General features: G+C 38.1%; 1 protein-coding gene and 1 long non-coding RNA gene across 4 annotated transcripts in view; one reads left to right on the top strand and one right to left on the bottom strand.

Annotated features, from left to right (window-relative positions):
• LOC124283790 (histidine--tRNA ligase, cytoplasmic-like) overlaps window positions 1-22,580 on the bottom strand; it is a 40,744-nt gene extending 18,164 nt beyond the window's left edge. The window contains exons 1-2 of one of the 3 annotated variants that reach the window (XM_046719817.1): window positions 22,429-22,580; window positions 21,483-21,592 (exon numbers count right to left, since the gene is read on the bottom strand). In XM_046719817.1, the coding sequence (XP_046575773.1) occupies window positions 21,483-21,592; window positions 22,429-22,471 (153 nt within the window). In that variant the 5' untranslated portion in view covers window positions 22,472-22,580. Of the gene's footprint in view, window positions 1-1,828; window positions 2,217-21,482; window positions 21,593-22,428 lie in introns of those variants that run through there. The other 2 variants (XM_046719818.1, XM_046719816.1) reach the window with 2 other exon arrangements.
• LOC124283792 lies at window positions 873-27,751 on the top strand. Its single transcript, XR_006900405.1, has 3 exons — window positions 873-999; window positions 1,511-1,537; window positions 26,646-27,751. It is a non-coding gene; the product is annotated as an uncharacterized LOC124283792 (long non-coding RNA).

The following is a 27,751-nucleotide window of genomic DNA, read 5'->3' as shown; positions in this document are numbered from 1 at the left end:
GCTTGAAGGCAAGTATGTTAAGAAGTAAATCATGATGAATTTGTAGTTAAAACACGACACATACACACTGAAATATATCAAGGGTAAATTGGGTCAGGGATCTATTAGGCAAACAGTGGGTCAGCCCAAAGTGTGTGTTTGTGTGTGTGTGTGTTGTCATTTACTCTGTTCCGAATTTTTTCGGGGGGTCATTCATATTCTCCATAGTCATCAAACTCTACTGTCCTCCCCTTCCAAACTGTCCCTAAGCGGGGGATAGTTACTATAAACCTCCATGTAAGTCGGGAGAACGTGGGTTATCTCCCTTGACTAGGATAACATTGTTTTCGCCAACTCTGTAATCTAAGTAAGTGAGTTTAGTTTTACGCCGCACTCATCAGTATTCCAGCTATATGGCGGCGGTCTGTAAATAAATGTCTGGACCAGACAATCCAATGATCAACAGCATGAGCATCAATCTGCACAACTGGGACCGATGACATGTGTCAACCAAGCCAGCGAGCTGTACTCCAAATATAATATATATGTATACATGTACTCACTAGCATTTACATTGATGAAAACTATTACAGACATCTGTGGTATTAATATAGAGGCAATATTTTCACTTGAATGAAACTAGATGGAATGCAGACTGCTGTAACTGCTTTCAGCATATTTAGTACGTGAGTGTGTTGTTGGGTTTAAAAGTGCTCTTAGCAATATTCCAGCTAGGAACACCAAAGTGAGCTTGTACTCAAGTGGGGAACTGAAAGAAGGCCTTAGATTTGTTTGTTTGTTTCATTGTTATATAATGCCTCACTCCTCAGTAATTATACCTATATGGTGGCAGTGTGTAAATAATCAAGTTTAAACCAGACAATCCATTGATCAACAGCATGAGCATTGACCCACGCAATTGGGATACGATGAAATATGTCAACCTAGTCAGCGAGCCTGACCACCCGATCCTGATTCTAACCTGGATCTTCACAGCTAAGGAGGAGTCGGTAAGACGAGGTAAGGTTTTAGCCACCAGATCCCAATCACACTGTGGATCTCTGACCCAAATATCATTCACAATCACCAATATCATACACCATTAACAAAACATCTGGCTTTTCTCGTTAAATAATACCTCATTTGAATATTCAGGCTTCATGAGAATCACAGATCTCACATTCTGAAGCATTTTAATGATTTGTAATAGTTTAGTAATAAATAATTTATGGCTGCATTATTGTTGGACAAATAGTGGAACTTCATTGTAAATATCACAGCACTTTTCAAGTAGACAAATGAACTTTATGAGATTATCATCCCCCTCTGTCTCACTACGTCCTGAAGACATATTAAATCACCATGTGGGTCCCCATCTTCCATTGGTTGGTGCAAAACATTCTGGCTTCACATGAATCACATTTGTCAAAAGTTAATGTATACAGCTGGCTTGAATAGTTCATGCATATGCAGTTAGAGATCTGAATGAAAATCTAAAGATTAATTTATTGTAATTATCTTTCTTCCACAGAAGAACATAGCCTTGGACTAAGCATAAGTGAGTATGGTTTTACGCTACTTTTAGGAAATATTCCAGAAATTTCATCGTGGGGGGACATATTGTATCCAGGTGTGTACCAAGGTCTTCTGTGTGACAAGTGAATGCTTTTACCACTTGGCTACCCCACCACCCCCAGCCTTGGACTAACAATTTGTACAAATTATTAGTGACACATGAGTGAGTGAGTATGGTTTTACATTTAGCAATATTCCAGCAATATCACAGCAGGGAAAACCAGAAATGGGCTTTACACATTGTACCCATAATACAATGGAAGCTAAACTGCACCTTTTTCTTATATCCTGGTGGTTTCTTTGCTTTCAGGTCAGCAATTCCGTTACCTAATTCCTGGACTTGCTTGTAGATTTCAAACTGTTTCCGAGTTCGTCCAACAAGCACCACGCCTTGTCCCCCCTCCAGAAACATGTTGGGCTGATCCGACGACATCTTTCTTCTAGGATTGTCTCTTACCACAGGACTTTATTCTGCTGATTTTATTATCTCTTGTTGATATTTCTACACACTTGTGAGTTTTTGTGTTGCAGCCCTTCTATGAGATCCCTGCAACTTTCTTATCTTCTATGAGATCCCTGCAACTTTTTTTATCTTCTATGAGATTACAGTAAATTTCTTTTCTTCTTTTGAGATTCCTGCAACTTTGTCTTCTATGAGATTCCTTTAACTTTTCTTCTTTGAGATGCCTGATGAGATTCCTGTAACTTTCCTGTATTCTTTGAGATCACTGCCTCTTTCTTATCTTCTATGAGATCACATCATCTTCTGATGGTTCAATGAGATCTTTCCAGCTTTCTTATCCTCCACAAACTTTTAGCAAATTTATCTTCTACAATTTCTTTTTATTACTACAAAAAAATGTCACATATTTTCTCAGGACACTGTCCCATACAAATATCACAAATCAAGAGAAATAGTTAAAAGTTAAAATCAGAGACCTGCAAATGAATCTTAGATAAGATCTATCCTTTCATAACCAGCACCACAAGTAGCAGAGTTTAAGAGCTACAAGCTCCTTGTAAGATGAAAAGTCACAATGCCAGACTTGACTGTAGTATTAATGCTGTAATATTACTCCGAGTACATACAATGATACCTTCACAACAAGGTTCTTGTGGGCTAGGTATTTCAGAGAGCTGACACCCTGACCTCGCCATCACACACTCAACTCTACCTTCAACTGTAGTCATCCCATCCATCCTCAGTCAAATTGATTTGTTTAGAAAACCAAAATTGTTGAAACCTTTTTTGTAGACAACAAAAGATCACAAAGATACAAAATCAATGAAATTCTTTTTGATTAAAGTGCACAATGTAGACCAACTTCTCAAAAATCACTCAGCAGACGGCATGTGTCCTGGTCCTCGTTATATACCTCCAAACACAGTTGTCAAACTTCCTGGTATGTAGGTCTTCTTTAAATAATCCTGTATATTCTGTATCCCCTGTTCTGTATCATCCATATATCATAAGATACATCAGCATGTATCACAGCTATCCTCAAACTGACAGTATTCTTCTGTATATATCCCACAATGAAATCTGTATATCCTGATAACAGACTATCCTCAACACTTCCTGCATCAACTATCCTCCAGAATCAACTATGCTCCAGAACCTCCTCAATACTTTGTCGTCTTCTCTGTTGTATATCCCCAAAGCTCTTGAATCAAAACTTGTAAATGTTGACAATCCTGTCACACCTCTCCCAGAGAAGTCCTTCACTGCTGTGTCCCCACAGTGGTATACTGTGCTGTGCAGGTAAACTAGCCGGTTTCCTATAGCTTTATCATTCTACATTTCCCCACTATTGCATCAGCAGATATCAGCTGTTTTTCCGTCCATGCCGGTATCGCATGGGACGCTGAGACCGCTACCCTGTCAATATTTCACCTTAGTGAGGTCAAGTGTCACGGCTCAGCAAGCCGGAGATTGTCAGGGAGCTCCTGGGTTCTATTAATAGTTTATTGCATCAGCTGATCTGCCAGGTCCAGGTAACAAATACTCCATGCAGTATATGCATTATATCAAGTGGGTTGCATGATGAAATCCCTTGACATTAACACATGCTTTGCTGCTTCAGCAAATGATATTCTATAGAAAGCCATTGAATACGAGCTTGTCTCTTTAAAGGGAATACATTTTAAAGCTATACTTCCAGCACTATGAGTGTATGGTTTTACATGCTTTTAGCAATATTCCAGCAATATCACTGCATGGGGACATCAGAAATAGGCTTAACACATTGTATCCGTGTGGAAAATCTAACCCTGGTTTTCAGCATGGTGAGCGAAGGCTTTAACCACAAGGCTACCCATCTGCCCCTTGTTCTAATATGATACATGGTATACATGGCAGTAAAAAATAGTGCTGTAATTTCAATACATATATCAAACAAGCCCTTTAAGGGCTGGGTCTAGGTATATACCTCTGAAATAAGAGCCAACTCACTTACAAAGGCTGGGTCAGCTGGAGTTCATGCTTCTTCCTATAACAGTTACCTGGTAATGTTAAATCTCACCCAAGTGTCTTTTGATAGCAAATATATCACAACGAGTTGATAAAGTAACAAATATCCGAGGCTTGCCGAGGATATTTTTACTTTTATCAACGAGTGTTGATATATTTGATATCAGAAGACACGAGGGTGAGATTCTATTTATCATCAAAAATCACTCTTCATTAGTTTTCAAAGAAAAATGTACATCTCTGAACACAGTACTGCCATTAGATTTCCAGTGCAGCGATGTCATAGCATTGTGAAGTCATCAAGTTCATGACGTCATAGCATTGTACAAAATCTACTGTCAAAATGATATCTCCTAGGAGATATCGTCTGATCTCACACAAACGATATCTCCTGTGGAACACAGTTTGGGATGATAAAGCTTCATATCTAATTAAGGAAAGGGTCCTCAAATATAGACTGGATCTAACATTCAGGTGTTTGTTTGTATGTGTGATGTTTAACGCCCAAATCAGCAATATTCCAGCTCTATGATTTAAATTCACGTGTAAAGAGGAGACAATCCAGTGACTGATTTTTTAGCAACTATTCAGGCCCGGATAGTTGTGACAGTGATGTAGGAATCAAATTAATGTAGACGCAGCTGCAAGAACAGTGGTTGGGCAGCAAGGATGCTCTGCTGGAACAGGTAAGGATGACATGCCATCAAACATGGCACCAAGCCTCACTATCTAACCTATTAAGTTTCCTCTTACCAGAGGTTTCTGATACCCAATTCTAAACCAGACATGACCAGAAATTTACAGTAACCTATTATTATTGGATATTAATATAGCGCACATATCCACGCACTAGTGCATGCTCAAGGTGCTGGTATTTTCCCCCCCTGCTCTTAGGTTCTAACTGACATAATTACTGTTAGCTAGCTGTGTAGGTCAAATCCAAAAACGAGAAAGGTCTAGACATGTTCACTAAGTAATTGTCATGCTTGGCTGCTAGTTGCAAAGCACCTGTGTGTGACTGGAATAGAACATGGGTAGAATACAGTCATCCCACCTACCAGTGAAAGTTTGTGTGTACAGGTCGTGAATGTGAAACTGCTATCAGACATTGTCACAAAATATCCAGTGTAACCATAGTTTCAGTATCTGTGCATTTTACAATAATACAGAGTTAGTTCTTGTGTTCAGTTTACATGTAGAAACAGCTGCGTGAGCATATTATCCATGCATGAATATATGAGCTGATGTTGGTGTGCACTGGCCATACAGCTGTACAGTCAAACTTACATACAACGCCATGCAAAGTCTATACTTAATACCTCCTTTGAGAGGCATTTAGAAGTTGGAGCAGTAAGGATAACAATACATGTATGAACAAGTTCTTTATGACAGCGAGAGCCACATTTCGGTGTAGTTGGTTGACAACGGTGTTAGAACCTACACTCAGTCTCCCTGTAATAAAGAACTTGTTCATCCATATACAGTTTATTGTTATCTCTCCTACACTGAAATACTTCACCAATTAACCTCATCACATGACTGAAGTGTACAATTGGAAGATATACATGAGTGAGTTAGGTTAAAGCTGCTTGAAACAGTTTTCCTGTAATACCATGGCATGTCAGCTATATTTGGATTAAAAAGCCCCATGTATTGAAAGTCACAGATGGTCACCAGTTTCTGAAACCAACAAGCAGGGTGGGAAACAGTAGTGGTGTTCCGATGATCGAAAATAATCGAAAATCGATCGAAAGAAGGATTAAAAATGATTATCGATTGTAAAAAACATATTTTCGATTGATCGAATGAAGTAAACTAACCATTCAATTTGATGAATATTCACAAACAAACGTGTGCTTAACAGCATTGTAAAACTTAAACCACTTTTATTGTATAATTACAATTCCAGTGTCTTTCTTGCATGCATGCATGCATTTCATTGCATGACAGCATTAGTTATAAAAACCCTTAAAATTGCTGATTACATTAAAAATGTATACATTTCAATTATAATCGATTATCATTCACCACAAATCCTCCGATAATCGATAGTGGATTTGGTTTCCGATTCCCAAAACTAGGAAACAGAAACATTGGGCAAACTTGACCTGGACAGCTGGGGCACACATGCCCCCTGATAGTCATGACTTGAGTGTAAGCATTGAATTAGACATGGCTTCCCTGTATGCTTAGAATTTGGATAGACACAGCTCCCCTATAGGAATAGAGGAAAGATAGATCTGGTTGGCCTGGAGGAGTAGTGGTAGGATTTCAGAGTTTTCACCTTGACTTACAAAACTGGGGTCTAGGGGACCACCAATAATTAACTTCAAGGGTCTTCTCAGGAAGCTTAAGAGTAATAAAGTTCAGTGCACAATAAAATGTGATATTTTTTTAAGTATTGCAGCAACAAACAGATTTTCTGACTGATCAACAAGTCAGGCATCAGTTATCTCCCCTAATAATTGCTTAGCGGCTTGTCTGCAAGTCACGTGAGATGGCTACACACAATTTTAAAGAAAGTAAACATGTTTCAATGCGATAGCAAACGTGTGTTCACAATGACATATATTTTGTTACACTACAATGGATAAGCTTTTAAAAAATTAAAAATACCAAAATTCGTAAAAAGATTCACAAAGAACTTCCTTCTAAAACAAACAGCTAATTTTACTCGACTGTAGAACATCTTTCTCAAAATATGACTTTTTTTCTGCATACATTTCCTTTGATATCATTCTATGACTGGTATTACAATTAATAACTGTAATACATTTTATTATGTAAAAAAACCCACTTGTCATCACGTTTTTTAAATCCATTGTCCCAAGGACAGGCCATCATGGGAATAAGGGACCTTCTCTCAACTAGTCATTTGCACACATAACAGGGGACCTGTTTGGCATACATGTTATGTCCCCTACTGTTCATATTTCTTGTCAAAAGTTAGGTACGCTAATGCTGTAAATGTATTATGCTCTGCTTCCATTCTATAGATTTGTGCATCGATGTGCGCATACTGTATGCATATTTCTGCATCATGTTACTCCCTGCGATAGACATGGCTACTTTGTAGAACAGATGCACTCGTTTCATGAATAGATTTGCCTTTCTGATATATTTATTCATCACAAAAGTTATTACAGAATCCCTTATTTCATTTTGAGATACTGCTTGAGTGATAGAGCGAGTTTAGTTTTGTGCTGCTTTTAGCACTAATCCAGCAATATCACAGCAGGGGGACACCAGAAATGGACTTCACACATTGTACCCATGTGAGTCGAACCTGGGTCTGCAGCGTGACGAGCAAACAATTTAACCACTAGGCTACCCCACCGTCCCAGATATTGCTGGAACTGTTGCAATGACAAAAGGTCACTTCAAGCCAGATTAATCAAGTAACTCTGGAAGTTTATTACAAAATTTCAAAAACACTATAGCCAATCACATTCCTATTCTATCCTTAAATCCTGGTGTGATGAGAAACTGATCTCATGTGCGTCATGAAGGAAGATGTCGGTCAGTCTGCAATATGACCCCTCCATCATGATCTGAGACACGCCTCGACAAGCAATGGAGAAGTAATGTGGTTAGTCACAGTGAACCATCTCTGAATACCAGCCACCTGACAGATACCTCATCAGAACAGGCCTATGTACTTTTCTGTAAGACCCATGAAGATCCGGGTAAGAATTGGTCTTCAGTACGCCATGCTTGTCATAAGAGGCGACTAACAGGTTCAGGTGGTCAGGCTTGCTGACTTGGTTGACACATTTCATCATATCCCAACTGTGTAGATCGATGCTCATGCCCATCGTAGCTCATGCTGTTGATCACTGGAATTGTCTGGACCAGACTCGATTATTTACAGACTGCCGCCATATAGCTGGAATATTTCTGAGTGCGGCATTAAACAACAAACCAATCTGTAATATGAACAAACTGAAGAGAATTTTGTGACCTTCAGATATTTGACATAAATGGACATCAACAATTACAAAACATATATTGTCATTATGATGTTTTGCAATGAACAAATCAATATTAAACCATCTAATGGCAGCCTGTGAGTATTCAAATCTGGACCTGGGTCCCAATCCACAAAACGTTTGTCATTTGTAAGCCATTCGTAAGCCTATGATAAACTAAAGAGTTACGACAAGTTGTAATGCTATGAATAGGGGTGTCACGATTCACTCTCACTTCGATTCGATACGATTATCGATTCAATTCGTTCGATTCGATTAATTTCAATTCGATTCACCAAAGCTGAGGACAAGGTCAAATTTGTTGTAATATCAGTTTAATTGGGCAAACTTTGGAAAATTGGCACAATGCACAATAAGAACACTGTCAAGACAAGTTGTCAACAAATACTCACTGAACAAGTGATTATGAAATTAAGTTTCAGTCACGAACTCTGGTGTCAAGTGTTCATTGTGACTGTAATGTCACTGTAAGTCATTTGGAATGATCATGTTCTGTGCAAGGAATTTTCACCTGAAAGACATGCCCTCTTGGCACTTACAATGTCTACGGCAGTGGAGAATACCCTCTCACTGGCCACACTTGTAGCAGCGAATTTTCAACATAATGTCTTACGATTTCAGGTGAAATATACTCAACACATCACAATTTAATTCTGGACTCACAAAAGTCCAGAAACTCTCCGCACTGTGGACACTTTCTGACAAGGGATTCAACAAACTTAAACATGCAGTTGTTATGAATATATGCTACGGATGAAGAAATGAAAATATTGTTTTTTGAAAACTCACAATTTAAAGTCGCTCGCCCATGGGCAAACAGTGGCCCATGGGCGAGAATGTTTAGTTTCGCTCAGATTTCATGTTTTGAAGATTGTAAATGAATGAGTGTAAGCATCATGACACAAATTTCAACTCATTTTGACTTAATTCAGCTAATTTCGAGCTAATTTTCAGCTAATTTAATAAAATATCTCACCCATGGGCAAAAAACATTTTGGCCCATGGGCGAGCATATTTACTTTTACTCAAATTACATGTTTTTCCATGTTTGAAGGTTGTAAATGAATGAAAGTATGTTTATAAGTATCATGACACAAAATTCAACTTATTTTGACTTAATTCAGCTAATTTAGAGCGATCTTAAACAATCTTGCCCATTGGCAAAAAACATTTTGGCCCATGGGCGAGAATATTTACTTTTACTCAAAATACATGTTTTTCCATGTTTTGAAGGTTGTACATGAATGAGTGTATGTGTATAAGTATCATGACACAAATTTCAACTTATTTTGACTTAATTTGGCTCATTTACAGTGATCTTAAACAATCTCGCCCATGGGCGAAAAACGTTTTGGCCCATCGGCGAGAATATTTACTTTTACTCAAAATACATGTTTTCCCATGTATTCGAGGTTGTAAATGAATAAAAGTATGTTCACAAATCACATGACACAAAATTCAGCTCATTTTGACTTAATTCAGCTAATTTAAAGCGATATTACAAAATCTCCATTATGTACGGTAACATGGATTAGCTAATCGCGCATTGCCAGGAGAGCCACTTTCATATGATCACTCAAACATGCCCATTGCCGGTTGAGCCCTGAATCAATTTAAAACCATGATAAACCCAACAGAAACTCGCCATTACTTTGATTTAAATTTTGGGACTAGATTTTGTCAAACCATCCATTGTTGCCTCAAACTCGGCTGTAGTGATCTAAACACAGACAGATATAATCGACATATATCGGAAACATCTAAGTGTTCATGTGGTCATTATAACGAAGACGTTATTCACTACCTTTTTACATGTCGGAACTATCAAAATTTAAGAACAACTGTGTAACGAAATAAAATATTATACAGCACAATAACTTCTTGATTCACTTACTATGTAGTGTATATGATTTATCGTGTAGCTCGGTATATGTGTATGCTTGAACTCTTCCACAACAATGAATTATGTAATTAGCTGAATATAATAAAGCTGTTTATAAGTGTTGGTGGAACAGTCTACCTGATGGAGGAGAGAGAGCTAGTAATTAAAAACCACTCGATTAAAAACACTCGACACTCGACTGGAACAGGTTATGTATTGGATGGGTAGTCAAACTGGGAATGAACCCACCATTTCAACTCTGATTTTCTTAAAAGTGGCTTTCCCGGGCTATAACATCAGCACACCCCAATCCGACCATCTGTCATTAATTACCTGTCATGAGCTTTCAGTTGTATTGAAAGCTCTCGCCTATTGTTTCATTAATAAATTGTTTCATGGATAGGTATGTAGTCACTAGGCACTTAAAACTTTAGAAGTAATGCCATGGAACAAGTTACCTAACTACAGTATGACGTGATATTGTATAGTAGATGATTTGAGAATACAGAAGCACTGAAAAGGCATCATTTTTTACCACCAAGGGCATAACATTGGTGTCCCAGTTCAGGATCAAGTGATGACTGAAAATATTGTCAGAAATGCCGCTTTGCAACAATCTGCGAATGATCCAGAGTTCTATCATTTTTATGTGATATGGCTTCATAGAACAACACACAGATACTACCTTGGGTTGGAAACTGTGTATCTGGCATACTGCTTCAATGACACATTGATTCATGAAACAGAACAGAAATCACAGCAAGATAAGCCTCAGTACAGGAGCTTATTTATTAATTTGTTAACGTACAACATACGAAATAACTAAGAGCAACTCGAAAAATGGCTCGTCATTGGTATGCTTGTGCTTACAGACAATATTAAAACATACACGTCAGAACAGTCAAAATTAAGAAATTGTTGAATATGAAATATTACTTTTCATTCTTGTAACATAAACAGTATTGTGAGAGCTTTAACTGTATTGAAATATGCCTTGTCAATCCTATTGACATTCGCCAATAACCACTTCCAAATAAAATAAATAGTTTGTGCTGCTTCAGAACATAAAGGTTAATTAGGGAGCCCCAACTGGGTAATTAAGGAAAGAAGTCAATACACTGTCACTTCCTGCCCAGGACGTCACACGTCACCACTCACGAGCTAAAGGCCTTGTCAAAGCTTCTCACAAAGGAAAAACAAAACATCAAAACTGTGTTTTTATTCTACATGACACTCGGTATGTCGTCATAGTATATTCATTGTTGAATAAAGTCTATCGTGGGCAAAACCATACACTTGCGAATTCTGGAGGTGTACCTACCCAGGTTCGCATGTTTCGTTTTAATATTTTGTTATCCATGTTATGTAATTCCCGTTTGCCCGTCCCGGCTTTTCTTCGTCCGAGGTTTTAGGGAGTTCTGTCCAATTAAAAAAATCAAAACAACACAAATATTTAATGAAAATAAATAACCATCACTAAACTATCGATAGTCACACATACTATCGACGCATCGATAGTTTTTCGTTTCTACCATCGATTAATTGCTATCAGAGACTCAACAATTGCAATCCATCGATAGTTTGATGCATCCTTACAGAACTATTAATTTTATAGCTTAATATATTCTTTTACATATATGGCTTAGTGTGGTGAATAAGATCATGTTTGTACTGCTAAACATCCTTGTTAAATTATCTTAATTAATGTATATATGCTGTATATAAGTCATCATCAATAAATTTGATCAATCCATTACTTAGTAAAGGTAACAGTGCACTGTACCTGAGTGCAACCAACCATAACTTTTGTTGTTTGAACTTGTCTGACAAATTGGATGTTTAACTGATGGGAGGGTATCCTCCCGAAACGCTGACTCGTTAAAACAACACTTGTTATGGTTGGTTGCATCCTTGATTAAGAAAAATGGTAGGACACCAGAGAGTAAGATGCATGCAATATTTTTAATATTGCCTTTGTAGATTTTCATTATGATTTGCAAACATTATGTTTTGTACATCACTATCTATATAATTGTATTATTGTTATGGAGCTGCATTGATATGCATGTTTATGCTTGTTTGCCAATCCCGTCATGATTACTTGAAGAAAATATGTTTAAACAATACATTAAAATATCCATAGTATTAATATGCAATCTTTATATTAGGCTATGAGGAATACACAATATACTAGTATTCAAGATTGATTTTGCTTTTACTTTTTTTATCTTTTCAAAAATTATCATTATTTTTGCTACAGTCGAAAAGTGTGCGGACAAAAAAACCTGTGGACAAAAGCCCCCTAGGACAAAAAACCCTGGACAAAACCCCCACCATGTACGGCAAAAAAATCAAAAGCACCAAATGAATAATGAATATTGTTTATAATTCAGATATTTTATTTAGTCTACATCACATAAATTATGATCACCAATGAGCACTAGCATAAACTGGGTACATCACCAGTGAGCACTAGCATAAACTGGGTACATCACAATTTGAACACTAGCATAAACTGGGTACATCACCAATGAGCACTAGCATAAACTGGGTACATCACCAATGAGCACTAGCATAAACTGGGTACATCACCAATGAGCACTAGCATAAACTGGGTACATCACAATTTGAGCACTAGCATAAACTGGGTACATCACCAATGAGCACTAGCATAAACTGGGTACATCACCAATGAGCACTAGCATAAACTGGGTACATCACCAATGAGCACTAGCATAAACTGGGTACATCACCAATGAGCACTAGCATAAACTGGGTACATCACCAATGAGCACTAGCATAAACTGGGTACATCACAATTTGAGCACTAGCATAAACTGGGTACATCACCAATGAGCACTAGCATAAACTGGGTACATCACATCACTAGCATAAACTGGGTACGCCACCAATGAGCACTAGCATAAACTGGGTACATCACCAATGAGCACTAGCATAAACTGGGTACATCACCAATGAGAACTAGCATAAACTGGGTACATCACCAATGAGCACTGGCATAAACTGGGTACATCACCAATGAGCACTGGCATAAACTGGGTACACTACAATTTGAGCACTAGCATAAACTGGGTACATCACCAATGAGCACTAGCATAAACTGGGTACATCACCAATGAGCACTAGCATAAACTGGGTACATTACAATTTGAGCACTAATTTGCCTCTTCCTTGTATACATATAATAGTCCAGGTGGAGGCAGCTAAGAAATTAGAAATCGTAGCCTCCTCAGTACTGATTTAGTTTGACACTATTTTCAGTTAGTATCATGTTTGGGCTCAGGAAATGGCCTGTAATACTCTTAGATTGTGGTATCATTTTTTTACAGGCCATTATATGTGGTGGGGGTCTGCGAGCAATTTCACCACATTTGGTTTGCTGCCCGACAAGACCTCAAAGTTAATCATGGATATTTTCACATTTTTTGTAATATGACCTTGATGAGTTACGTAAATGTTTTTCACCCATGGGCGAGATTTTTAAATATCGCTTTAAATTAGCCAAATTAAGTAAAAATTTGTGTCATGATACTTATAAACATACACTCATTCATGTACAACCTCCAAAATATGGAAAAACATGTAATTTGAGTAAAAGTAAATATTCTCGCCCATGGGCCAAAATGTTTTTCTCCCATGGGCGAGAATTTTTGATATCGCTCTAAATTAGCAGATTTAAGTCAAAATGAGTTGGAATTTGTGAAATGATACTTATAAACATACACTCATACATTTACAACCTCCAAAATATATTAAAACATGTATTTTGAGTAACAGTAAATATTCTTGCCCATGGGCCAAAATGTTTGGCGAGATTGTTTAAGATCACCGTAAATGAGCCGAATTAAGTCAAAATAAGTTGAAATTTGTGTCATAATACTTATAAACATACCGTCATTCATTTACAAACTCCAAAAAATGGAAAAACATGTATTTTGAGTAAAAGTAAATATTCTCGCCCATGGGCGAGATTTTTAACATCGCTCTAAATTAGTCGAATTAAGTCAAAATGAGTTGAAATTTGTGTCAAGATATTTATAAACATACATGGGCGAGCAAGTTTAAATTTAAAGTTTTCGAAAACATTTTTTTATTTTTTTCATCCTTGGCATATATTCATAACAACTGCATGTTTAATTTGGTTAAATCCCTTGTCAGAAAGTGCCCACAGTGCGGAGAGTTTCTGGACTTTTGTGAGTCCAGAATTCAATTGTGACGTGTTACTCTCAGTATTAGAGAGTAAGTACTTTATGAATTGAATCAAAATGGATACATATGAAATCGAGATCGAATCGTACATCTATCGATTTGATTTTCGATGAACCGAACCGAATCGTGACACCCCTAGCTATGAACGCATTGTGGATCGGTACCCAGACCATTCAGTGATTTATGAGCAACTTAGCATTTCTGCTTAACTTGTTTGCTTGTTGTGTAATGCCACACCCAGCAAAATGCCAGCTATATGATGGTAAGTGCATGTAAATTAAACCAAGGCAATACAAAGCAATAGGTTCTTCGAGGCCAAGTTTAGCCCAACCTTACCAAAAGCAATATTGACCCATGTCATCATTAAAATGACAGGTCATGAAAGGTGGGCTAAAACTTGAGGTAGATGTGCATTGATCATTTGATGACAACTGTACAGAACTACTTCCTTTGTTCATTGTAACAGATAGAGAGAGACAACAGCTTGAACACACTAGCTATTCACAATTAGAAAGCACTGCATATACACAAGCCATATATCGTGTAACCCATCACAGATTACAGACATGCAATATATTCCACAGGATGTTAGCATGGTAGGCAGCATTCATCAAGCTTAATGGCTTACTGGATATAATCTATATGATATCATTATGCTGATGGTGTTCTTTTCATGGATGACTGGAATTATTCATGATTATCATCATATAAACATGCTACTTTCACAGGTGTATCCTGAATGAAGGGATGGTCTATCTAGGCTTCTACAGACATGATAGATGTACTTGTATCAGGTGCATGTGAAAACTGTTCAATGGCATCGACAAGATGACTTCTCACACACTGAGAAGCACATCCTCATCTTTAGTCTGCCTCACAGTCCCTGAACCACATTATTTCCATACTGCTACTCCTCCCTGCAATGCTGAAGCCCTAAATGAAGCAAGTACAGATTTCCCCAGGTTCAGGCTCCCATCACACTGGGGCATCTTTTCAATTTCAGGCAGTGGGGTAGGCTTGTAATTGAAGTGTTTGCTCGTCACGCCTCGAAGACCCAGGTTCAATTCCCCACATGGGTAAAATGTGTAAAGCCCATTTCGAGTGTCCCTCACAAAACTCACTCACTTTTTTCAATTTAAAGGTCACATGCAACGTAAAACACAACTTTGCAGATTCTGATACCTTTCGGTATGGACTTACTGAAAAAAAGCGTCAAAAATGCAAATTCAACTGACAAAGTTGAAAAATAACGCGATGAAAAAATAACGCGCGAAATCGGAGTTCAAATGTTTCACTAATTTTCCCCAGACTTTTCTGGGAATCACGAGGTTTCAACAGCTGGCTAAGCTCATAGCGTGCGTCGCGGTGAAATAGGTTATAGCGCAACTTGAAGCCGGGCTGTCTGGTGAATACTTTCGGTGAAGGCTTTGGTGTGAGCTAGTTTCCTAATGTTTTGTTGATATCTCACATCGCGCGAGCTTTTTATGTTATGACAGTAAATAAACTGTTTATATAATTTCATTTGTCTATTTCACCACTGCGTTCTTCTTACCGAGTCACTTTCTCAGTTCGATGCTTAAAAGCAATGTCATTGTTTAGAGTTGACCAATTTCTAACTGTGATATAGATATATCGCTGTCACAGACAAAACTCAATGTCTTGTTTTATTGACACCAGTGTGTCTGCCTGCCTGTCTGCTAATGACAATATTCAATACACAACTCGCGATCACTGACCACATGCAATTTGAACTTAACACCAATCAGGCTATACACCATAAACAAAAGCGCGTGATTTATGGCCCGAGTTGGTCTCTGTCACATTATGTAATTACACAGACAGGCAGGTGTGATACTTGAACACATGACATGTTATGATGTCTGTTGATTGCAAAATGTTATACACAAAAATGAGCATGTATTTACAAAACCCAACTTTCTATATATACACACACAATGACCCGTGAAGGCGGCATCTGCTAATGAACCAGCCGTTACACTTGAGTGCACACCCACCCGCTCTGACTGGGTTCGGTATCACGGCTGCTTCGTTTCTAGGGAGGTAAACCCAAGTACAAAATATTGCACTTTTGATTTGCGATTATACGCTTATAATTTTGTTTATTTGTTTTTTCATAATCAGCAATGCATATTATATGTCATGAAGAAGTGATAATTGTGTTTTAATTATGTTTGATTTTTTGGTTGCATGTGACCTTTAAATGGGATCATTTGTTGGGATCAAAATTATATATATTCAGAGATGTTAATCTACCTCAATGTCACGATCTAATGCATCGACATATTAATCAACAAATTGACCAAAAAAAATGAAATAATGTCTAGGTAGCTGATCTAATGACATTCTAGGAGCTTATACTACACTCAAATATGCATGCATGTAAAAATGGAAACATCACACTCTGTCACATAACACAGAAAACAGGTCTCAGGGTTGTCTCCCACCCTTTCGGTAAGACAAACGCTACTTTGTACTTTGAGAGTGTGGGTTCCAATCCAAGACGGGACTCAACCCAACAAAAAGTACTAGAATCTGTACTTCACTGACAGATGCCCAGATAAGCTGCGCATCCGGGTAAAATACGCATAGAAAATTTCCAATTACGCATTGAAAAATAATTGTTACGTACCAATTACGCATTTAAAATGTTAGATACGCAAAAAGTTTAAAACAAATGCGTACGGAATATATTTATAAAAATCGCTTGCGTAATGAAAAAGACATCGATTGCTATCAGGTTGTACTGTTAGTATAGGACAAGTGGTGTACTGTCAGTATATGAGTGATTTTTTATGAAATCATTTCCATTATATTTAAGTTTGTTTTGATTAGATATGACATAAGGCAGAACATACCTGCTTAGTAAACTTACTCAATGACATAATACTTAGGTGAGTAAAATGACTGAAATACGCACATATTTGAAAACAGTGGGTAACGGAAAATGAAATACCCACTCAACATTCATAATACCCACTCCAACAAAATACAGTGGGTACAGTACCCACATGAGCTAAATCTTATCTGGAGCTCTGACTGAGAAAGTGTAATCCCAAATATAACGTGTTCTGATTCTCATGGTATCAGTCACTTGATTGTCTGGTCCAGACTTGATGATTAAAGATTGCTATCTTATATAGCTGGATTTCCAGGAATATTGCTCAGTTTTGCATTTAACAATAAAGAATTAATAGTACATCTTGGACATAAGAAGTCACTCAGAATCACATATTGAACTTAATGTCCATCGTTGGCCTATTTTGTACATTAATGAAAAGAACAGAGGATGTAACGTGTATGCAGTATGAGTCCCCAATTCCTTGAACATCTGACTGCCTGAGATAAGGTCACTTGAACACATAACCGCCAGGCAATGGTGCACAGATTTCTGCAACACTAACAAACATGTCCGTGCAAGTGTCCTTCAAAGAGTAATTGAGTTTAGTTTTAAGCTGCTTTTAGCAATATTCCAGCAAATATCATCATGATCATGGTGGGGGACACCAGAAATGGGCTTCACACATTGTGCACATGTGGGGAATCAAACCCCGGGTATCGGTGTGATGAGCGACCGCTTTAACCACTAGGCTACCCTACGGTCCCGGTTCTTCAAAGAACACATAAAACAACACTACAAGAATTTATTGACAGTTAAACTTGTTACTGAATATGACAACAGTAGTAAATCATTAACATACTCAGTCAAATTTTGACAAAAATGTTTAGTCTTAATGAGCCCTTCTTTTACAACAAATTGCTATTAACACATTTGTCAAGAACATAAAGTTTGCATTTACTATATAAGCTCTTTCCTTGTTGATAAAATGTTTTTAAAATCATTCTTGCACATGTATGCCATTGCACTAAAACATGTTTAGCTTTACAAAACTGTACACCCTCTGGCAGTTAAGTGACTGCCAAATAAACTGTCAAAGGGAAGTAACTAGTGCCTGACTTGTTTAGAATAGGAATATCCATGTATCTAGCTTTTTCATCTGCTGGTATAGGTTTTGTACATGTTTGTTGGAAGATATGTACATGTTAGGTTGGTTATGAATGTAATAGAAAAAAATGCAAAATAATTTTTTAGGATTCTTTACTGACAAGTTTTGGACAAACTGCTGTTATACACTCAGGACTAAACTTGATGTTTTTTTGCAAAAATATTTTCCAAGTTAAGTTACTCAACTTACTGCTTAACATACATAACGGAATGAAAACAAAAAAAAAATTACAACAAATATAATGTACTGCAATTTTGGATTGTACATGTTTGGTGTAACTTATGTAAGTTCATACCCATTCTGATTAGTAATTTGAAGGAGAGATACCATGTAATGATAACTTGTACTGACGTCAACTTGCAGTGCCCTGTGATCCCCAACATATGTATAAGACTGATCATGCTGATGAGCTATCAAATTCTGTGGTCTATTCACATAAATTCATGCAAGAGCACTTGTGTAGGAAAATTCTGTTGTTTAACAAATTTTGAGCTTTTGAAACATGTTCTCAATAAGATATATTGGAGGCTGCAAATATGCTGGGACTCTCTATTATCGCGGCACGCAAAAACATTGGGAAAGCAGAAACACCACACCCCGCATTGGCTGTTTACATATGCAAAACGTAAAATATATTCATCGGCTCTTGAAAAGTGGCCTACCTTTAGAATACAGCACCACAAACATTAAAAATACGCCATAATACCCTTTAACGTAATGTAATGTGATTTTGTTCGAATCACGCTCGATACAATGCCCTATGACGCCTGCATGGCAACACGGGTTGTCTGGCTCAGCTGAGTGTGATAAGCTCCGCTCACTGGTGTTTCATCTCTACGAGCTATGTCATTGCATGAGCCCAACGATGTTGAGAGTTTCCAGTAGTTGTATATCAGCCGATGCACAATATTTTGCAAGCACCAGTTTGAAATATTTTTCTTTTTCACTAATACCATATTTATTTGTATTACGGGCTGCTGAGGTCTTATGTTTTGTGTATTTTGTATTTTGTAATTTTTTTTATCATTCAGTAATTTGCACCATTACATAGAAAAGTGTTTTATTAGTATTTTATTTTTGAAGCGTAATAATGCATTACACTAGACACGCCAGTCGCATTTGTGCCGGTTCGGTCAATGCATTCTATTTATTAGGGTTAATTCAAGGGATTTGGTTAGGGTTAGGGTTAGGGTTAGGGCTAGGGCTAGGGCTAGGGCTAGGGCTTTAGGGTTGGGGTTGTGGGACCTAATGCAATATAGTAGGTACATGTCCAGTGGTTCGGCCAATGCATTCTATTTATTAGGATTATTTCAAGGGGTTAGGGTTAGGGCTGAGGGTTTAGGGTTTAGGGTTAGGTTAGGGACCTAATCCAATATAGCAGGTACATGTCCGTGTAATAATGCGGAGTACCATTTGTTGTTTTTCCCTTTTGCATTTTAATACCTTTTTCACACAAAAACGGGAAACCAAAAACGTCGAAAGTACATTATGAAATGGGTTAATGTAGAAATTTTGGGCTAATGGAAATTGGCCTGAATTTGCACTCAAGCCTCTTTCACACGCGCAACATAAATTTTGTTCAGTAATGATTCGGCTAACTCACCCTCGTGCGCCACTACACATGCTCATGTCTCCCTCGCTCCTTAGTGCGATCCACATTATCCTTACAGTGTTCCCCTACATCACTTTTCTGTCACAAAATCACCGATTTATATAAAAGCTGGCGTTCATTCATGCATGCACCGTGAAATCTACGCCTGACGCCTGACGCCAACAACCCTTTTCAGTTTGAGGCATATCGGCTCATTCCATGCCACACTTTAATTTGTAGATTACGGAATGGGACGAAAGTGTGCCAAATGGCATCGGATCCATTCGGCAATTGTCCAAGAATAAAATCAATGACACCAAGTCTACCCGTAGCATTCATAATTGTCCGTGACCTATTCGACTCTTTCCATTCATTTCCGTGGACGCCACAGGAATGACTCGATAAATTTGCACATTGTGTAACAGTGTGGACGAGCTCAGTTTAGCTGTCGAAGCTAATAATCCGGCGGTCGCGGGTTCGCGTCCGGACGGGTTCTCACAAACTGATTGCTTGTCTTAATGACACGCGACTCTCACGGCAGAGATCGCCCTCAATGAAGTTGTGGTGCTGTATTCTAAAGGTGCTCAAAAGTCATTTATTTCATTGGAATGTCATGTCTAATCGTAGAAATTGTCAAGCATTTATCTTTTCAGTAATTTCTGGAACATTTTGAAACTAGTATGACCCCTACTGCCATTACATCTAGCATGAATCAAAACTTACTTCGTCAAAAGTAATCCTGCGACAACTATAACGTCATTTGCATATTTTCTGTGCTAAAAATAAAACAGAAAGTTACGTATTATGCAACTTCACTATACACATGGCAGCAACTTGTATGGTACGTTTTAAGGCAGAAAAACTATATTTTGTAACGTTATTGTTACCTTGTATCCAAATGAATAGAAGTTTCAGATGTTTGGGTTAAAAACATGGTGATATTACTAATGTGAATGAAAATCCTAAATATTTTTTAATGATCAAACTATTTAGATTCGTTACTTGTCTTCGTAAACGTTTTACAGTGTCATCTGCTTGTATACTGTGTGCCATAGTAAGAAAATAGCAATACCGACATAATAATTATTTGTGACAGTCAACTGAAAATATATATAAAATGCTAAATGTCAGTAACCATTCATAATCCCGATGGCGACAACATTAACTTACTACCGCGATAATAGAGGGTCCCATGATACATATGTTTGATAACTATTGAGTAAACAAGGCCTGTGAGTGTGAATCACAAAACATTAGTTTAGGCCTAGCACAAAAACTGGCCTTTAGGAATAACACTTAGACAGTCCTTTAAAAGTAGCACTAAAACAACCCTTTAGCAGAAGGAAATCTCAGTCCGTGAGGAGAAGCATTAAAGAGGCCTTTGGGACTAGCACCAAAACAGACCTTGATGACAAGCTCTAAAACAGTAGCAAATCACCATATTGCATCATTCTCGGAGCAATGGCCGAGCTCCAGACACTAGGTAACTGGGCGATATAGGGATCTACATAGTCATAGTGTTAACAAGTCTCTGACACAGTGACATAACACTTAACACAATAGTTTGCTTTGTGTATATGAATAGCATTGATCAACGCATCGTGTTTTCTCGCTGTCATAATCATAACAGTAGATCACTGAGAACAACCCACGTGTTGTACACGCCGGTTCGTATTTTGCACTATTCTCACAGATCGGACAAGACACCTGCTGATCTATATTGATGTGTCTATGACCTCACCTTATCTTTATCTGCTTTTTCAGCCTTTAATTTCCGTACTACTTCCCCTTGTTGTTTAATTCCATCTTTCAAAGCCTTCTGAGCGTCAGCCATGTTTTCATCGGTTTCATCTAAAAGTAAAACAGGAAGGATTACTGAACAAGGATCCAGGTGAAGATTCCGACTGAACAGCATGAAATAATAGCTTTGAGTAAACTGACTGAGAAACAACGTGACAATTATAACTAAACAGAAAAGATCCCCAAACAGGAAAATAATGAACTTCCAAATGTAAGCTGTTATCGAAGCGTAACAGGGCGTAGAGTCATTACACAGATGACACCCTTAATTATACATGCGCGGATCCAGAGGGGGGGGGTGCAAGGGGTGCAAAGAGTGTTCCAAATGTACTACATGTTTTATGCCTAGGGTTCACGAGGAATGGGGTGCGCACCCCCCACCCCCCACCCACCAACGAAAATCCTGTATCTGCCCCTGCTTATATTACCTTGTCAGCTTGCTATTTGGTCTTATTGACAAGGCGTCCGACAAAAGCACGAAAAACAATGCAAGCGATACAGTGCACCTCTACCCGCCTTTCGGGATTTCAAGTAAGATCCCCTATGGTTGTCTAAGAGGCGACTATGTTGGTCGAGTGATCAGAGTGATGGCGTTAAATACTACAAAACTATATCTACCATACAACAGATATAGGCTACTACAGTTGTGCGTTCGGTATATATTCTCCGCCTCTACCTTACGTATATCAAAAGCAAAACAAGTTATTAAAAGCCACTCACAGACTTCTCATATATAATATATACGCCAGGTTTATACATAGACTCACTGCGTACACACACTATAATTCACAAATATGATTCGTGATTTTAAAAGTATCCAGCGCGCCATATTAAAGGATATATATGTCACGGGCATGATGATTATACAGGATGCTATCTATACATACCTATTAAAGTCTGCATTGCGTGTGTATCCGTACCAGTGGACATCGTAATGGTCTAATGTGTAAAGGTGTCTTCCGTATCACGTAAACTGTGCGTGATGCAATGTCCTCTCCGGGAATATACACAAGGTTCCGGCTTTTATACCTACCAGGAGGTGATCCTAATGGATTTAACGGGATATAGATGAGGTCAAATGGGCACGGGAGAGATATATATAATTTAAATTGAGGCCACACTTTAATTCATTGGTTTATGCGTTTGCATACCTTACAAGGAAGAAAGGTTCAGCGATAAAAGTTATACGTTTATTCAATTCTATTGCAAATTTCTCCCATTAAAGACGAAGTAGTCAGAGAATCATCATGCAACGACCCATTATGACATGGTGACAATCAACGAAGTCACCCAATCTGCATGGGTTTCAAAAGAGTGAGTGTGTGATTTTAATTTTACACCGCTTTTAGCAATATTTCAGGGAGAGGTGGGGTGTATTTTCAATCGGGCTTAACGGCAAGCATGAGTAGTGTTTAACTTAACTAGAGACGCACGCACTACCTGGTTGTGTGCGAGAGAGAGAGAGAGAGAGAGAGAGAGAGAGAGAGAGAGAGAGAGAGAGAGAGAGAGAGAGAGAGAGAGAGAGAGAGAGAGAGAGAGAGAGAGAGACCCTCCTCTGGATCCGCCTATGTGTGTGTGTGCCCCCAACACGTGCATGCATATATGCATGTCGCTGTAATGTACGAGTGCAATTAACTCCATTCACCCCACTTCTTCTCCAGGGGCGTATACAGCTTTTTGAGAAAAGGGGGTGCACACGTTTGAGAAAGAGGGGTTGCACACTTAATCTTCGCGAGAGTTGCTATGGTCATTTAATAAACTTTCAGGACAAAAAAGGGGGTGGGGTGGGGTGTGCGCACCCCTGCATCCCCCCTCTTGATCCGCCTATGTGAATTTCATGTGTACTTCAGACATATAGCGACGTGTTAGCAGAGCATACACCAGGCGTTCACCACGTTGACAACCCACGAGAACGGACATGGGGCAGACAACCCACGAATCAGAGCCAATAGAGAACTGGAACCCGCGAATCGAACCCTCGAAGGACTCTGGCATACTTAAAGGGAAACAATTGTGTATGACGAAAAGGAAATAAACTGGTATTGTCACAAATCATATGTGGGAAAAGCTTAGAAATGAAATGCTTATGAAATGCACTAGTCGCTCTCCTGACAGACTCTGAAGAAGGTTATCGGTCTGAAGTCAATAAATTTACAACATGGTGTAGCAGAAACTTCCTTCAGCTTAATACCAGAAAAAACCAAAGAGATGGTAATTGACTTCAGGCAAAATTCAAACCGTGTCCCTCTGCAAATCCACGGTGAAACGATAGAGACTGTCACGGATTACAAGTATCTCGGAACTATCATAGACAGTAAACTCACTTTCTCTCAAAATGCCGAGGCTATATACAAGAAATGTCAAAAACGGATGTATTTTATGAGAAAGCTCAAATCTTTTAACATTGACAATACCATTTTGAATGTTTTCTATAACTGCTGTATCCAATCTATTTTACTGTTCTCTGTTCAATGTTGGTTCGGTGCCCTTTCTCTCCAAAACAAAAACAAACTGCAAAAAGTTGTAACCATCTGTTCAAAAATTGTCGGCATGAATTTTAACCCCCCTTTGTTATATGTATGAGAATCGTGTTTTAATGTCTGCGAACAAAATTTTATCCGACCCGTCTCACGATTTACATTCTTGTTTTAAACTTTTACCATCTGGACGTAGATTCCTCGTACCTAAAGTTCGCACAAAAAGGTCCCAAACATCTTTTATACCTGTTAGCATTAGACTTTTAAATGAATGTTAGACCCAGCCACAATTTTATATGTGTTTTACTACTAGTCTCTTACAGTATACACTGGTTATCCTTCTCATCCTGATTATCTGTGTGTTTAAGGTGATCGTTGCTCTTTGCTTAATTTGTTTTAACCATGCTGTATGTCTCACTGTTGTAAAAGGAATTCCTTTGTCGGGCAATAAAGTATTATTATATCATGCAGTCACCTCAGAGTAGCTGAACCAGTGGATCTCAGAACGAGGCTGAGATTCAGGATGTAACCTGGCAACGAACCACACTCTGTCTTATTTGTACGAATGTTTTGTCAAAAGTGAGGATTATGTTTCTGACAGACCCAATTAAAAAGCATTTTATCAGTGATGAGACATTAATGAAAAGGTTAACATCGTTTTTTTGGCTAAGCTATCAATATGAAAGACATATAGCGTTATTTTTCTCCGGAGCATCGTTTGTAGTTAAACCATCATATGAACTACACTAAATAATCTAAAATAAATGTTTTGTTATACACATGATTCAGTTGAACAATTAATGGTACTAGTATTTCTTGCCTACAGGGTAGCTTTAATGTATATGGTAAATTTCGCTTTTTTGTCTTTCAAAGATTCCAAGGTTGACAAAATCCCCACACTGGTTATCTATACTTTGTTAAGCTATCTATACAAACAAACGCTACACTAGTGTCGTGTACTGTAATATCGGGGTTGCTCGACCTATACAATCGATATCCAGCACCGCAGTTACTAAACAAACACATGCAGATATGCACGTGCACAATGCGGGACTGAGCATGCACATAGTACTATTACATTTTTTTGGTAAACTTTTGTATCACACCCCCTATATATGAACGAATCCTTTGTTCTCTGCTCTCTCCATCCCTCTTTCTCACGGCGCTGGAGTAGCCTAATGGTTAAAGCGTATATGAGCACATAGTGACATTCCTGTTTGTCCGTAATTTCTAAATAATTGCGCAAGACCTATAACTTTTATTCGACAGACATGCATAACTGTAAATAAGAAAAACCTGAGATTTTGAACTCGTGGAAGCTGAATTGTGAAAACACAATCGAAACTGGGGCTGTGTACTTCAAATTGGAGTTATTTCTTTAAGGTAGAGACGGTCTAACGTGACCCGTGTTCAAACAGATACAAACTGATGCATGCATAAAGACAGACACTTTGAATAGTATTGCAGCGAGATATTAGTTTCGCATGAAAGTCTAATGTAACGCAACACATGCATGAACATGAAATATTGTTTGTTTGTTTACGTTGCTCTCAGCAATATTCCAGCTCCGCTAAACATGTATGGACCAGAAAACCCCCCAATCTTATAGATATCTAAATGTGTAGACAACAGTCAATAGAATTATTGTATTGTCAAATGAAGTATCCAATAATCTAGGTACGGTCTGGGATTCGAACTCACAATCAGCGCAACAGGACAGGTAAAGCATGTAACAGACTAATGAGAAAGATTCGATTTAATTCAATTAAATTAACAAATCCATAATAAGTATACCTTGCACATGGATATAGAACAATGCATAATATCAGTGAATGCTGTACATTAAACACACACTACACAGGAAGTTAGACCGGTGTCAAAATTAGTGGTGGTCCGATTAATTGAAACAACCGATGATTGGTCGCAGTGATTAGACGACAAAGCAATTGATCATGTATACTCATAATCGAACACAATTTTGGTACACTTTAACAATATTTTTCACAAGGTTGGTCTGTGTCATTAAATTTACATTTCAAAAGTAGTACGAGCTCGTTCCAAGTCATGATTGAATTTATCTTAAAAGAATTTATGTTCCTAACATACTAGTCATCCTTTAGAGATGTGAAGTTTGCAAAGGCAATTCTCCTTTTTTTGGTGTGTTAACAAACATAACCAGGAAAATTTGATACATGACGCTAACCAATTATTTTCGATGATTGATCGGTTGTAATGAACCAATCATCAATTATGAGATTTTAACCAATTCCAATCACAAGTTAAACTAGGTGTCAAATTGTTTTTACGTGTTGCATAGTATATTTATCTGAAACACAAAGCTGTTAAAATATTGGTTCATGCGCCACGCTGTTTAAACAGGTGCATGTATTCAAATACTAGTAATCATAAGTGCACATTGTCCCTTATACAAGGAAGCTGAATCCCAAACAATACATACACATGTTTGCGTAGCCTATTTTGCATATTTTAGGTGACCCTTATGGTAATATAAATAGGCTACGATCAGTAACAGCAATTTGGCCATGTGCACACTTGTCAATCCAATCAAGGCCGACAGCTACAACAGCATGTATTATTTCGTTTTAGTACGTATTCCATGTTTTCAGATACAACCGGTGTAATCGGAAGGAGGGTCTGCTAGCGGGTACCGCTCCATTTGTTTCTGGCCCGGATTTAGGACGCATGGGTCAGTTACTTCATATTGCGTCATGTACAAACTACATCTAACAACGAAGTAGTTCACTCACGACACAACAGGTCACGATGACTTTATATCAGTGCACCAGAATGTAAGTCAATCGTACAGTACCGATCAAACGCAAGTGCCTCTTGTCGGGGACTGTATCCGCGACTTGTTACCATGTACAACTTGTGGAAGGGGCAGATTTTAAAACCAGTTCGTCTTAAAACACAGACATGGTATTTTATGCCACACCAGCAATGTGTAAAGCTAATACACGGTAACAATGCCTTATGCAGAGGAATGTATTTTTTGTTGCAACCAGACAGGAATGTTTTCAAATTCCCCGATACTTACGAACAAGTGCACAGTTTGAAACATTTCAAAGTAAGGACGGTTCGTGGCGGAGCTCAAAGGCGACCAGAGCTGACTGGGTATTCTGAGGACATTTATGACCAAGCTAAATCAGCGATGTATACGCGAAGTGAACGAATGCACAGAATACAAACAGAACTCACCCAGAAAGCCGTTGAGCTATTGGAGTACACGAAACCTCTCTCAACGAATCCACGCGTCCTTGACATTGGTAGTGGATCCGGAATTAGCTCTGCCATCTTGAAAAGCGTTGGATATTTTGTGGTCGGGACAGACAGTAATACGTTTATGTTAAGTATTTGTAAAGATAAACTGAATAGTCAGGATTGTGTGAAACTAAATATTTTCTATCATTTACCTTTTCGAGCTAGTTGTGTTGGCACAGTTGTGAGTATTTCAGCCTTACAGTGGATCTACACTCTGCCTGACTGTCACAGATACATTGGGATGCTGTTTTCATCTCTGCACGACTGTCTTGATGAAGATGGACGAGCTGTTCTGCAGTTCTACCCCCGAATGTTGTCAGACGTAGAAAATACTTTGGATATTGCAAAGAAATACTTTTCAAGTGGTGCTTTGGTTTGTGATTTTCCTCATTCTCACAGAGGGAAGAAATTATATTTGCTTTTGTCCAAATAAAGTACATGTAAATATTTG

Source organism: Haliotis rubra, unplaced genomic scaffold (assembly GCF_003918875.1).
Source record: "Haliotis rubra isolate DU_JTF1 unplaced genomic scaffold, ASM391887v1 Scf321, whole genome shotgun sequence".
Lineage (NCBI taxonomy): Eukaryota > Metazoa > Mollusca > Gastropoda > Lepetellida > Haliotidae > Haliotis > Haliotis rubra.
This window is presented reverse-complemented; position numbering and strand designations above follow the sequence as displayed.